General features: G+C 46.7%; 1 protein-coding gene across 5 annotated transcripts in view; it reads right to left on the reverse strand.

Annotated features, from left to right (window-relative positions):
* Nucleotides 1-15,600, reverse strand: part of PPP1R36 (protein phosphatase 1 regulatory subunit 36) — a 78,174-nt gene that overhangs the window by 11,626 nt on the left and 50,948 nt on the right. For all 5 annotated transcript variants that reach the window (XM_061612359.1, XM_061612360.1, XM_061612358.1 and 2 more), the window contains one exon: nt 14,219-14,359. In XM_061612359.1, coding sequence (XP_061468343.1) covers nt 14,219-14,359 — 141 coding nt within the window. The remainder of the gene's footprint in view (nt 1-14,218; nt 14,360-15,600) is intronic.

The raw sequence follows: 15,600 nt of genomic DNA on the forward strand, positions 1-15,600 counted from the left end.
AGATACTGTATTTTATTTCCTTCGATACTCTTTGCTTTTCAGCTGGGCTTTCTGCAAAAGCACCAACCCCTTTCTTTTCGCACACCATAAGAAGCATCAAACACGCTTTCATCACAAGAGGGCTGCCAGCTCAGCTTCCCTGCCTCTGGTTGCTATAAAACAGGCAGAGGTCCAAGCACTTTGGCTTTTCCTGGCATGGAAAATGCAATGCTGGAGAAAGCTGAAGCGCTGAATTTCTGCCCAACATGCAGCTGTCCAGGCACAAAACCCAAAGGTGGCAACCTGTATTTATTTTGACTCTATTGCTGAGAGGTGTGCGTGTGAGAGGGTGTGTGTGTAATACTTCGAAATTGCACCATCAAAAGCTGGCTTCCTGGTTGGATCACTGAACAATCTTGTCATGCTGACTCTTGCATGCACAGCAGTTTGGGCTGGGCTATAGGGACTGCGCTCAACCTAGAATTAACCACTGAGTTGGCACGTCTCTCCCTGACTAATGAACAAGAAAAGGAAAATAACTCCCCATCCACAAGTTATGACAATGGATGACAAGAAGCTGCTGAACCTGCAGCTGCACAGCACCTGCGGCTGCCAATAATAATAATAATAATAATAATAAAATTTTATTTCTAGGCCGCCTATCTGGCCGAATTAACGGCCACTCTAGGCGGCGTACATAGACTAAAATATAACAGAGTAAAATATAACATAATACAAAACAAAACCCCAGTAGTCTATAGACATCCCGAGCAGCAGGTTCACACACACACGGTCTCTGGCTCCTTCAGCAGTTGCTGCTTTTGTAGCTGGAGAGAGAGACAGGGCCCCGCCCTTCCAGGCCAGGTGGAAATCAGCCAGAAATGCAGGGAGCAGGTCTTGCAGAAACTCACACAGGTAGATGGTCTCTGGCCCCTTCAGCAGTTGCTGCTTTTGTGGCTGGAGAAAGACAGGGCCCTGCCCTTCCAGGCCAGGTGGAAATCAGCCAGAAATGCAGGGAGCACGTCTTGCAGAAACTCACACAGGTAGATGGTCTCTGGCCCCTTCAGCAGTTGCTGCTTTTGTAGCTGGAGAGAGACAGGGCTCCACCCTTCCAGGCCAGGTGGAAATCAGCCAGAAATGCAGGGAGCAGGTCTTGCAGAAACTCACACAGGTAGGTGGTCTCTGGCCCCTTCAGCAGTTGCTGCTTTTGTAGCTGGAGAAAGACAGGGCCCCGCCCTTCCAGGCCAGGTGGAAATCAGCCAGAAATGCAGGGAGCAGGTCTTGCAGAAACTCACACAGGTAGATGGTCTCTGGCCCCTTCAGCAGTTGCTGCTTTTGTGGCTGGAGAAAGACAGGGCCCCGCCCTTCCAGGCCAGGTGGAAATCAGCCAGAAATGCAGGGAGCAGGTCTTGCAGAAACTCACACAGGTAGATGGTCTCTGGCCCCTTCAGCAGTTGCTGCTTTTGTAGCTGGAGAAAGACAGGGCCCCGCCCTTCCAGGCCAGGTGGAAATCAGCCAGAAATGCAGGGAGCAGGTCTTGCAGAAACTCACACAGGTAGATGGTCTCTGGCCCCTTCAGCAGTTGCTGCTTTTGTGGCTGGAGAAAGACAGGGCCCCGCCCTTCCAGGCCAGGTGGAAATCAGCCAGAAATGCAGGGAGCAGGTCTTGCAGAAACTCACACAGGTAGATGGTCTCTGGCCCCTTCAGCAGTTGCTGCTTTTGTAGCTGGAGAAAGACAGGTCCCCGCCCTTCCAGGCCAGGTGGAAATCAGCCAGAAATGCAGGGAGCAGGTCTTGCAGAAACTCACACAGGTAGATGGTCTCTGGCCCCTTCAGCAGTTGCTGCTTTTGTAGCTGGAGAAAGACAGGGCCCCGCCCTTCCAGGCCAGGTGGAAATCAGCCAGAAATGCAGGGAGCAGGTCTTGCAGAAACTCACACAGGTAGATGGTCTGTGGCCCCTTCAGCAGTTGCTGCTTTTGTGGCTGGAGAGAGACAGGGCCCCGCCCTTCCAGGCCAGGTGGAAATCAGCCAGAAATGCAGGGAGCAGGTCTTGCAGAAACTCACACAGGTAGATGGTCTCTGGCCCCTTCAGCAGTTGCTGCTTTTGTAGCTGGAGAAAGACAGGGCCCCACCCTTCCAGGCCAGGTGGAAATCAGCCAGAAATGCAGGGAGCAGGTCTTGCAGAAACTCACACAGGTAGATGGTCTCTGGCCCCTTCAGCAGTTGCTGCTTTTGTAGCTAGAGAAAGACAGGGCCCTGCCCTTCCAGGCCAGGTGGAAATCAGCCAGAAATGCAGGGAGCAGGTCTTGCAGAAACTCACACAGGTAGATGGTCTCTGGCCCCTTCAGCAGTTGCTGCTTTTGTAGCTGGAGAGAGACAGGGCCCCGCCCTTCCAGGCCAGGTGGAAATCAGCCAGAAATGCAGGGAGCAGGTCTTGCAGAAACTCACACAGGTAGACCACCCAAGATTGCACTGATTTTACTGCTTCAGAAGCAGAAGGCAAGCGAGGGCTCTGCCTCAACCCATCTTGGGCCACTATGCAAGAAGCTGCCTTTTCCTCTATTGCACAGCCCGAAGGGGTGAAGCAGGGTGCCTTCCAGGGCTTTGTGTAGAGGAAGGGCCACGGCTCAGTGGCAGAGAATCTGCTTTGCATGCAAAACCTCCCAGGTTCAACCCCTGGCATCTCCAAGTAGGGCTGGGAGAGACTCCATGCTTGAAACCCTGAAGAGCTGCTGCCAGTCAGTGTAGACAATACTGAGCTAGGTGGACCAATGGTCTGATACAGCGTAAGGACGTTCCCTGTGTATGTGTGTATGTGAAGTTCCCTTACATTGTACCAGACCACTGGGGGTCCAGCAGCATTGCCCACTCTGGCTGGTAGTGGCTCTCTCGCATCTCTGGTGTGTTTTCAGCCCACTACCTCATATCCTTGGACTGGAGATGCCAGGAACTAAATCTGGGGCCTTACACATTTCTGTGCATGGGTTTTAACACTGAACTACCCACCCCCCCAAAAGAAAACTACTTTAAATTGCTCCCATGGATAAATGACACCAGCTGCAATTCCTTTTTCTATCCAACAGTTCTTCATCTTCCTCTGCCCATCGCACTTTTTGCAATAAGGAAAGTGACACAGAACTGCACTGTAGAGTAAGGGTGGCTTGATGTAACATCATCTAACCTCCCTACAAGCAAAGCATTGTCTATATAGCAGGCATCGCAGAACTTCCCTCCAAACTTCGTGCAAACAAATCAGGATGAATGCTCAATAAACGTGTCATCTGGAAGCAACCAAAGTTCAAGAAGCCAGCCCTCCTTTGCAGTTTGGGCCATCTCTTTCCTTTTTATGTTGCCCTGAATCTTGTCATTCTGCCTCTACTTTCTGTTCTTTTTACCACTTTGCTTCTTTCTCTCCTTTGCCGCACCCTACAATGCTTCCCTGTCCTTTTAAGCACCCAACCAAAACGCCCTTTCTCACTGTCCTTGAGACCTCTCACAAGCCAGATGCAAAGGGATGTTTCCTGCTTAGCTGGTCTCCTTGTGGGAAAGCGAGCAGCAAAAGTGCGTTTGTGTGCAGGGCAAGGAAGCTCAAAGACAGGGCGTGTCTCTTTGTTTCTGGTTTGGCGCTTCAACACAAAACCAAAAAAACAAAAGTGGGAAGAAAAAAAAGAAAGGATTTTGTGTTACATAAGATTGTGAGCATCCATTCCCCCAAAAGGGGAGTCCACTGATGAGCTACGTGGCCTAACAGGAATGAGCAGAAATTATATACTAGGGGGCCGTGCTGTTTTTATGGATGTGGCACAGGCACAGTTAAAAATCATGGTTGGTGCCAGATGTTGGCAGGGTTGAGCAGCTGCTGGGATCTGTAGCTCTATCGTCCCCCTGATCAAACTGCTCAGGGAGGCCTTGAGATGAGATATGAAATTGAGGAAGCATCCAAACTAGGAAAGGTGGTAGTAATGGGTGACTTCAACTACCCGGACATAGACTGGCTGCATATGTGTTCCAGTCATGACAAAGAAGCAAAGTTTCCAGATATTCTAAATGACTATTCCCTAGATCAGTTGGTCATGGAACCGACCAGAGGGACGGCAACCCTGGACTTAATCCTCAGTGGGGACCGGGACCTGGTGCGAGATGAAAGTGTTGTTGAACCGATTGGGAGCAGTGACCACAGTGCTATTAAATTAAACATACATGTAACTGGCCAATTGCCAAGAAAATCCAACATGGTCACATTTGACTTCAAAAGAGGAAACTTCACAAAAATGAGGGGATTGGTAAAAAGAAAGCTGAAAAACAAAGTCCAGAGGGTCACATCACTCGAAAATGCTTGGAAGTTGTTTAAAAACACTATATTAGAAGCTCAACTGGAGTGCATACCGCAGATCAGAAAAGGTACCGCCAGGGCCAAGAAGATGCCAGCATGGTTAACAAGCAAAGTCAAGGAAGCTCTTAGAGGCAAAAAGTCTTCCTTCAGAAAATGGAAGTCTTGTCCGAATGAAGAAAATAAAAAAGAACACAAACTCTGGCAAAAGAAATGCAAGAAGACAATAAGGGATGCTAAAAAAGAATTTGAGGAGCACATTGCTAAGAACATAAAAACCAACGACAAAAAATTCTATAAATACATTCAAAGCAGGAGACCATCTAGGGAGACAATTGGACCCTTGGATGATAAGGGAGTCAAAGGTGTACTAAAGAACGATAAGGAGATTGCAGAGAAGCTAAATGAATTCTTTGCATCTGTCTTCACAGTGGAAGATATAGGGCAGATCCCTGAACCTGAACTAACATTTGCAGGAAGGGATTCTGAGGAACTAAGACAAATAATGGTAACGAGAGAGGAAGTTCTAAGCTTAATGGACAATATAAAAACTGACAAATCACCGGGCCCGGATGGCATCCACCGGAGAGTTCTCAAAGAACTGAAAGGTGAAATTGCTGATCTGCTAACTAAAATATGTAACTTGTCCCTCGGTCCTCCTCCGTGCCTGAGGACTGGAAAGTGGCAAATGTAACACCAATCTTCAAAAAGGGATCCAGAGGGGATCCCAGAAATTACAGGCCAGTTAGCTTAACTTCTGTCCCTGGAAAACTGGTAGAAAGTATGATTAAAGCTAGATTAACTAAGCACATAGAAGAACAAGCCTTGCTGAAGCAGAGCCAGCATGGCTTCTGCAAGGGAAAGTCCTGTCTCAGTAACCTATTAGAATTCTTTGAGAGTGTCAACAAGCATATAGATAGAGGTGATCCAGTGGACATAGTGTACTTAGACTTTCAAAAAGCGTTTGACAAGGTACCTCACCAAAGGCTTCTGAGGAAGCTTAGCAGTCATGGAATAAGAGGAGAGGTCCTCTTGTGGATAAGGAATTGGTTAAGAAGCAGAAAGCAGAGAGTAGGAATAAACGGACAGTTCTCCCAATGGAGGGCTGTAGAAAGTGGAGTCCCTCAAGGATCGGTATTGGGACCTGTACTTTTCAACTTGTTCATTAATGACCTAGAATTAGGAGTGAGCAGTGAAGTGGCCAAGTTTGCTGACGACACTAAATTGTTCAGGGTTGTTAAAACAAAAAGGGATTGCGAAGAGCTCCAAAAAGACCTCTCCAAACTGAGTGAATGGGCGGAAAAATGGCAAATGCAATTCAATATAAACAAGTGTAAAATTATGCATATTGGAGCAAAAAATCTTAATTTCACATATACGCTCATGGGGTCTGAACTGGCGGTGACCGACCAGGAGAGAGACCTCGGGGTTGTAGTGGACAGCACGATGAAAATGTCGACCCAGTGTGCGGCAGCTGTGAAAAAGGCAAATTCCATGCTAGCAATAATTAGGAAAGGTATTGAAAATAAAACAGCCGATATCATCATGCCGTTGTATAAATCTATGGTGTGGCCGCATTTGGAATACTGTGTACAGTTCTGGTCGCCTCATCTCAAAAAGGATATTATAGAGTTGGAAAAGGTTCAGAAGAGGGCAACCAGAATGATCAAGGGGATGGAGCGACTCCCTTACGAGGAAAGGTTGCAGCATTTGGGGCTTTTTAGTTTAGAGAAAAGGCGGGTCAGAGGAGACATAATAGAAGTGTATAAAATTATGCATGGCATTGAGAAAGTGGATAGAGAAAAGTTCTTCTCCCTCTCTCATAATACTAGAACTCGTGGACATTCAAAGAAGCTGAATGTTGGAAGATTCAGGACAGACAAAAGGAAGTACTTCTTTACTCAGCGCATAGTTAAACTATGGAATTTGCTCCCACAAGATGCAGTAATGGCCACCAGCTTGAATGGCTTTAAAAGAAGATTAGACAAATTCATGGAGGACAGGGCTATCAATGGCTACTAGCCATGATGGCTGTGCTCTGCCACCCTAGTCAGAGGCAGCATGCTTCTGAAAACCAGTTGCCGGAAGCTTCAGGAGGGGAGAGTGTTCTTGCACTCGGGTCCTGCTTGTGGGCTTCCCCCAGGCACCTGGTTGGCCACTGTGAGAACAGGATGCTGGACTAGATGGGCCACTGGCCTGATCCAGCAGGCTCTTCTTATGTTCTTATGACAGAGCACATGCTTTGCATGTTGGGATATGTGGTTCAACTCGAACTGGTGGATTGAGGCTGCATGGGGTTAAAAAGGCTAGCTAGAGAGGAGACCTCCTGGTTGCTAGGCTAATACCTATCCTTTGATCTGCTGCTGACTCTCCCAGCTAGACTGATATGCATAGGATGTTGACCACATCTCCTTCCTCCTTCCTTCTTCTTCTTTCTCTTGAGAGGGAGAGCAGACATCTTCTCTTTGTCTCTCCCTCTCCTCCAAGCATGAGGGCAAACACTAGGCTTAGTGTTTGCATCTCCAACTTAGCTAGCTAGCTAGATGTAGAACTCTTTCCTATCAAGTATGTACTTCCAGAATAAAGTAGTTATTTTCTTATTTTAAAGCTTAAAGTCTCAGTCTGACTAATTCCAGGGAAGGTGTAATCTTTAGCAAAGATTCAAATACACAAAGCTCACTCAGACACTCAAATATCTAATTTCGCTACTCTGCAACACTGCATGCCAAAGACCCCAGGTTCAGTCCCTGGTATATCCAGATAAAAGAGATCCAGTAGTAGCAGGTTAGGTGAAAAGATCCTCTGCGTGAGATTCCAAGACAGCCACTGCCAGTCACAGCAGGTAATGACTGGGCTTGATAAGTCAAATGGACCTAGTTTAAGGCAGCTTCCCGTGGTCTGGAAGCCAGCACTGCCCACTTGGTTTTCACACGGTGCAGAGTCCAGGGAGCTCCTAGACCTGTCGTCTGAAACCCTACCAGACCTTGCATAAATCAAGTGTGCTGCTAGCCAGATACCTCAGTGATAGTGTTGTGAGCTCTGGGGCATTCTCTTACTTCACGTACTCCATACCCCTCAACAGATGTACCTCTGGCTGCTCCACCCATAGCGCTCTCCAAGGTTCAAGCATCCAAGCCTCACTCCTCCCCGCCAAGAAAAGCTACAGCTGGCCTAGCTTCTAAGCCAGCCGTTGCCAACCTGGTTCCGTCCAGATGTTTTCGACTACAACTCCCATCTGCCCAAATCTACACATCCATGCTGGCTGGGGCTGATGGGAGCCGTAGTCCTTTAAAACATCTGGAGGGAACCAGGTTGGAGAGTCCTCATGTTATCTGCCCTTGGACTTTATGGGCAGTATTCAGCTAAATAATTACACAAGCAGAACAACTTCAGCTTGTGCAGTGGGACTTGCCTCTCTCTCCTCCACCTCTCAATCTGTTCTGGGGTTTCCCCAGGGCTGGCACCAGCTTGCCCTGGGCCCCAGTGCATGCACATGCACACGTACACCCCACCTACCTGTCTCTCCTGTCTTTTGCGGCTGTGCACACTGGGCTGCCATTAACCAAGATGGCAGCTGAGGTTTCCCTAAGGGGCTGAAGCCTCCGCCGCCATCTTGGTTGATGGAACGCATGGGTGCTATGTGTGCGCACCCCTGCCATCAACCAAGATGGCGGCGGGGCATCAGCATCTTAGGGAAATCTCAGCTGCCATCTTGGTTAATGGCAGCCCGTTCAGCTGCAAAAGACAGAAGAGACAGGTAAGTGGAGCCAGCGAACAGGTGGGCAGCTGAGAAGCTCTCTCCCTGTGATCCGCGGCAGTACTCTGCTGCAGATTGCGGAAGGGGAGCGCTACTCTTCACCCACCCTATCGAGGGGCCTCTCAGGGGCCCCCAGCCAAGGCCCTTTAGCACCAGTCCTGGGTTTCCCCCAACCCCCAGAGCAAATCTGTGGATGGCGTAGGGTGTATGCAAGGGGAGATGAAGTCCAATTGCACAAGTAGAAGTTCTACTTGCACAATACTGTCCTATTTTTCCAAAATATTGTACTTTGACCACGGAGATAATTCACTGTATTTTTGAGGCAGATGTTATTTAAGTACTCCCTCTGCAAGATCAGATCCGTAGTCTGGGGGTTCTCCTGGATCCCTCTTAGTCACTAGAGGCCCAGGTGTCCTCAGTGGCTAGGAGTGCCTTTTACCAGCTTTGGCTGGTGAGACAGCTGCGGCCATTCTGGACCAGAATAGTCTGACCACTGCTGTTCACACACTGGTAATCTCCAGGCTGGATTCCTGTAATGCGCTCTATGTGGAGCTATCCTTGAGGTTGGTCCAGAAGCTGCAGCTGGTGCAAAATGTGGCAGCGTGTATTGCCAACATGTCACCCTGCTGCTGAAAGAATTACACTGGCTACCTATTAGCTGTCGGGCTAAGTTGAAGGTTCTGGGTTTGGTGTACAAAGCCCTATGTAACTTGGGACCAGGATACATGAAAGATCATCTTACCCCTTATAATATACCCAGTTGATCACTGCTCTCTGCAGGTGAAGGCCTCCTGCAGATCCCATCTTATTACGAGGTCCATTCTGCACAACACAGGATATGGACCTTTAGTGTGGTGGCACCTACCCTTTGGAATTCCCTCCCACTAAATATTAGACAGGCACAATTTCTGTTATCATTTTGGCGCCTACTGAAGACCTTCCTCTTTCAACAAGCCTTTTCAGTAGAGACCTTATCCAAGTCTGCGTCTGTGTTGGAATTGCTTTTCAATATGTTTTTAAAACTTTTTTTTTTAAAGATGTTTTTAAAGATGCTTTTAATATGTTTTTAAGGATGTTTTGTTCTAATATATTTTAAAGTTTGTTTTTAATATGTTTTGGACTGTTTTTAGTGTTTATGTTTGCTGCCATGGGCTCCTGCTGAGAGGAAGGACGGGATATAATAAATAAATAAAACTTTTTAAAAGAGAGTTTTCTAATACCTACAGGTTTGTGAACTGTACCATTTTGGGAGGTAGGCCACTTCCACAAGAGGATAGTTTCTCTTCCTATTTTTAGATCACAGCACCTCTGTCTTTTCCCCCTTGCTTAGCTACGTCTAACGCACTGACTTCAAGTTGTCTTGTTTCAAACACACCACAGTAAACATCGACCACAGTTTGTCAGTTTGGATGAAATGGCAAGCCACAGTTAAGCAAACCTGGAAACTTCCAAATTCCTCCTTGCAGTTGCACTGGAGGAGAGGGCGAACTCAATGCTTGCCTATCACTCATAGAATGCTAAACTATGGTTAAGTAGTGTTACATCCAAAGGCAGCCATTCAACTCCTCTCCTGGGTCAAACTCATGGAGACCTGTTGTTTTCGTTTGCAGCAGGAGCTGCAGTATATAGTGCTGATTGGCCTTGGAGAATAAGGCAGGAGAGAATTTTTTTTTAAAAAAAACCCAAACTGGTATGCTCACCAGTCCACTTCCCAGCCTCCTGCAGTTTTTCAACTTTTAAAAGATTGATTTCTGCTTTCCCTAGCTCTTCACCGCTCCCTCCACCCACGATGCATGGCACCTCCAGAAGCATGTTTGCTACCAGGCCTGAGAAGCCTGGTCTGCTTCATCTCCCAATTTGGCAGCACCTGTAAAAAGTACAGGGACAGTTTCCAGGTGGTGATCTGATGGCCCTTCTGATATATCCATGTACACCCTTGCCATGGAAAATAGCAAAGCTCTCGATTCCACAGATACAAACTGATACAGAAGAGACTGTAAAACACGGTACTCGGGGATGGTTCTCTGTGATCCTGCCAAGACCGCTAACCTCCACTGAAGCCTCACTGAAATTCTTCCTACCAGTTAAAAGGGTGAGCCCTGACACTTCATTGGAATCGTATCAGCAAAAGCCCATTACTGGGCATTGTGTTCCAGAACAGCTTTCATTTCCTGGCTGGCAACCTCCTTTAAGGGCATTACAGCTTCTCTCCTAAAGCTGCCAACACGGCCAAGCCAACTTTTCCTTTCTCCATGCAGTCTCCCTACAGTCTCGTGGTCTTTCTGAAAATGTACAGGCCATCATACCCTTGCAGCAGTTCGTGTCCAGCTAAGTAGGAAGGCCTTTGCCCTGAACAAATACAACTCTGAGAGTCAGCTTCCTGCCAGCAACAAAGCACCCATGCAAGCTTTTGCAAGCATAGCCCATCTGAAATAAAGTTGTTAACAAGATGGCTTTTACTCTTGTCCTCTGCACCAGGACAAAGATCAAAGGAAAGATGTCCAAACCGCAGAGGGAGAATTAAATTTGACTCATAAACACTTCAAGGAAATGACCCTTTCAATGATGAACTTGACTTTGCATGTGTAGATATCAAGAGAGGGGCTCTTATTTCCTGCTTCTCCTCCCCTTTCAAGCCACATACTGGAAGGAGGCCATAGAGCAAAACGGGGCCAGGCTGAAGTCTGCCATCTCTTCTCCGCAGTGCCTGGCTCTCCAGGGCTGCTCCCACCTTCATCGTTGTTAGCAGCAACTGGCTGGGGAGAACCAGCCTGCTGCTGCACCTTCAGTAGCAAAAACCAGCAGATGAAGCTTTTCGCAGGAAAGAAGCACCACCTGGCAAGACCTACTGATCAAGCTACTGTCAACAACAGCTACAGAGGCCAGCTGAAGAGATGGCAACCTGATGCCTGACAGATTGCAGCCTGGGCTGGGCGGGATGGAAGAGAGGGATGCAGGAAGTGGGGCTCCCTACAGCAGGCGTGAGCACAATTGGTTGGTGATTTGCAGCACAGCAAGACTTGCAATTGTAGAGCAATAGCAACAGCAAGACTACTTTTTCAACCTAAATTAAGTTGGTGAAATGAAGAAACCTAAGCAGGAGTGGACTGTTGTGTGAAAGGATTGAGCTCAATTCAGTTCTGGTACCAAATGGCAGATTCCTATGCTCAGAACCTGCTCACCCTTCCATTCTAACTGTATGTTTTTTGTGCCTGGCTCTGGCTGGTAGACAGTAGGCTTCTAATTAAAAAAAGATGGAGCAGCTCCAGCAAGCCTGAAGTGTGCCCAACCTGCTCTAGAGATCAACTGGTGAAATCGGCAGTCTTTGGTTTGTGAGCAGCGTTATCACAGTCAGAATAGAGTTCTGTTGTGGTGCCTTTAACAGATACTTGATCTTCAGCAACCAAAAGCAGGGCTGTGGAGTTGGTACGCCAAACCTTCGACTCCGACTCCTCTATTTTTCTACTGTCTGACTCCGACTCCACCCAAAATTGCTTCTGACTCCACAGCCCTGGAAAGCGCTGTAAATGTCTTTTTAAATTGGAAGCTCTCATAGGAGCATTTTTATCGCTGCTTGAATATGCGCTGATCTTGGCATCACAGCATTTGTCTTCATCTGGGTCCTGTGTCATACACTGACACACAAAATGTTTTCCATCCTGAGTTATGGTGAAATGCTCAACTACAGCTGACTTCATGGGAAGCTTCTTTGACATTTTGAATTTATATTTTTAAAATTTTGTCAATCAAAATTTATTTTGAAGCCGGAGTCGGTACATTTCTACTGACTCCGACTCCACCCAAAATTGCTTCCAACTCCATGACTCCGACTCCACAGCCCTGACCAAAAGGAGACAGTCTTTAAGCTTATCCACATGGGAGCATTACTTTGTACTAAAGACACTGTTTTTACCTCCATTTTCTATCTGCACTGTCCACAGTAAGGGCTCAATGCCAGCTGCAAACACAGTGTTTTCTATTCACGCTGGAGGGGAAGGATCAATCACACAGTTTCCTAATGACCATGCCCTCTAATTTAACATTTCCACTCCCTCTGGTTACCTGGCAACCAAGCACGCACAGTTTGTTCTACCAGTTAGCTTCATTAAAAAACAACAACCAGAAGTGCAATTATTTGTATTTTCACTGGTACAAGACAGCTGCAACACAAAGCTTTGTCTGAGCTGTGTTATGCTTTTCCACATAAGTTAGGGGGAAAAGAAAAATAACGCACCGTTTGCAGCAACATAAAAATGCTAGCAGAATGGGAGAGTGCGGCTGGAAGTTGTCTGTAAGCCCACAGGAAACAAAATGAAAGAATGGAGGAGGGGGGAATGGGCGTGGAGAGGGGAGCGACTGACACACCCACCTAAAAGTATTGGAGCAAAGCGTCTGCAAGCACTAGAGATACAGAGTGAATATATTTTTCTTTCACTTTTCATATTATCGAGGATTGGGTTAGTATGGATTTTCAGGGGAGAAACTGTGAGATAGCTTCTGCTTGCCAGTAACATCGTGTGAACCATGAGAAATGAAAGGAGGTGTGAGTAACACCAAACACACACTAAACCACCGTGTAGATGAGCCCTTTATCTCCATCCCATGAAACGCTGTGCTTGCTGATTTCTGCATAGAAAATCTCTGTTAAAGGCACAAGAACTATTTTTTCCCTTGGAAATTGCAACCTTAACGGGGTTGGAAGCAACACTGGAGAACCAGGCATTGGGGAAAGGAGATGGCGGGGGTTGCTATGCTACTTGACTCAAGGATTTTTGCAAGCAATTGTTACAGCTTTGGCTGGAACTCGGGCAGCCACAGTATTTCCATTGGTTCCCCCAAGTGGCAGTCAGCCCAAGGCTCCCTGAAAAACCTGTTGGATCAACAACCTCCATGCCCCCCCCAGCCGAGACCTCCTCATACTGTTGCAGTCACCACACTTCAAGTGGTATGTTCCAGAGGCACAGAGCTTACCGAAGTTTAGTTTCCTTTGGAAGGAGTTGCTGACACTTCAGTTTTGCAATATTTGCCCTTCTTTCCAAATATATAGGTTGAGCAAAGATGGAGACAACTTACAAAATGCTGCAACAGTCAGCCAAAGTCCACTGCTCCCATATCGTATCTCCAGAGGAGATAGCCAGCACCCTAAGTGCTAGAAATGTAGGTCACTCTGAAATGACTCATACTGCAGCATCTACTGTAATTCTTCATACTGAGACTGCTAGATTATATCATCCTTAGCTATAAATGTGGGGCAAAAGGCATGCCATGCCCCCTTTCAGGTATTTCCTCGCTATTCAGAAGCTTTAAGAAAGATTGTCTAAAAATTAGCTACTGCGGAAACGCATCTCCAGAATAGTGCAGGCTTTTAACACTCCTTTGCCAAGTCCACGACTCTGGCAAGATACTGCCTCAAGGCAACTCAGAGTGATGGTTCTAATCATAGGAATCTTACAGCAAATATTGTAATGAGTTTTGTAAAGTTACAATAGCTATTTGCATGCTAGGTGCCACCAGATTCTGAACTCATTCACCCAGAGGTTATGCCCCACTGATTTTAGCGACTTCCAAAGAAGAATGATGACAATTTTAGGCTACGTCCTGTGATCCTAAGTGATTTTAATTTGAAGCGAGTCTCACTGAGTTCACTGGGACCTTATGCCCTAATAATTTTGCTTAAGATTGCAGCCTTACAGAGATTCCTTCAGTGCACGTTTACCTGAAAGTTATACATATTTACTTGAAAGCAAGCCAAACTCCCTTAAAAACAAAGGAAGCTGTCAGACAGTGGGTTCATCTAGATCAGTACTGCCTACATTAACTGGCAGCTATTCTCTAGGATTTCACAGGAGGCTTTCCCAGCTCTACCTGAAGCTGGGGATTGAACCAGTGGCCTTCTGCATGCAAAGCAGGTGCTCTGCCACTGAACTGCAACCCTTCCCTGCTGAACTCTGTGGGACTTGCTTCCGAGTAAAGATGCAAAGGATCAGGCTGCATGTCTCCCTTCAGTTTCAGTGAACGATTCTCAAACAGCATTGGTTTTGACAACCCACTCAGAAATCACCGTTTGACTCCTTTAGCTTTATTCCGAGCCTTTTGGTACAAAGAGCAGACACCGTTACAGAAAACATATCCCAGGCATAACCATTTCCTTACTTTCCACAAGCCATGTGATGCTGATCAGACATTCCCAGTCCAAGGATAAGGATGCAGTACATCTCGGCAAGGTGCTTTTTGGTCACTGCTAGCTTTATTTGGTTCTCCTTCATTTCTTTCCTTTCCAGGACGCTGGGCTTTCTGTTTCAACGAGTAAGTACATTATAAAAAGGCAAAGGAAGCTGGAATGTACCGCACTTTCAATCATGGTTAGAAGATCAGGAAAACTATGTCAGGTGCACTGGGGATTTCTGGCTCAAATAAAAGAAGGCCACAGGAAGATTAGATCATAACATCATAGGGCTGGAATGGCACACCCTGATTGCCTAGTAAGACTCCAAGCGAACAAGCAGGATCCACTGTACCTGGAGGATGATTAGTAGATGCGGTGATGCAACAGAACAGTGTCGCACTCACGAACAAGGAGGAGGAGGGACCAAAGTAGGTCATGGTCCTACCTTGAACACCTCCAGGTAGGTCATGGATGGCTAACTGGTGGCCCTCCAGATGTTGCTGGTCTTCAGCTCCCATCAGCCCCAGCAAACATGGCCAATGGTCAGGGCTGATAGGAGTTGTAGTCCAACAACATCCAGAAAGCCACACAAGAAAAAGGAAGGAAAAGCTGGTGATGTTTCTAAAAGATCTGGTTTAAATTCCCATCTGGGTCAGGTGGAAGCTGGGGCCATTCATGGCATAAGGCGCCTGCCAATTCTAATTAAAAAAATATGTCATTTGTTGGATCCACACTGCTTTAGAAAGATATTTATATTTTGAAAGGGGCCTAGAAGTATATCAAATAAAACAAAACAAACAGAATTAAGACTGAATTCAGCGTGCAAAATGTTGGAAGTGGGGCAAGAGCAACTCCTGCTTGGGTTCTTTTGTGTGTCTTCCAGAAGGAAGATAAAGTTAGGGTCCTCCAGCTGGCTAGGCTTGCCTACCTTTACCTGTGCTCTTCTCTACCTAACTTCCTTCCATTGTAAACGGATATGCTCAGGGAAGCTGACCTGCCCCTCCTTCCTTTGTCTTCTTTGACTGTCCAAGAAGAGAGGAGACATCTTTGTCTTTGCTGTCTCTCCTGATCCATGAGGGCAATACCAAGGTCTGGGCATTGCACCTCCAACTTAGTTAGCTAGTTAGAATTAGGTATGCCTTTCCTATCTACTATGTATTTCTATAAATAAAGTAGCTTTTCTTATTTTACTAAGTCTTAAGTCTCACTGATCTAACTACAAGGTAAAAGCCTGCTGCTTAGGTAAATACACACACTGGCACACACGCAGCTCAGACACTGAGTATCTCTACATATTTCCATAACACAAAGAGCTTTCACCTTTTATGGTCTCTCCTTAATATCTCTGAGAAGCAGGCTGGTCAAGTGT

Source organism: Rhineura floridana, chromosome 2 (assembly GCF_030035675.1).
Source record: "Rhineura floridana isolate rRhiFlo1 chromosome 2, rRhiFlo1.hap2, whole genome shotgun sequence".
Taxonomy (NCBI): domain Eukaryota; kingdom Metazoa; phylum Chordata; class Lepidosauria; order Squamata; family Rhineuridae; genus Rhineura; species Rhineura floridana.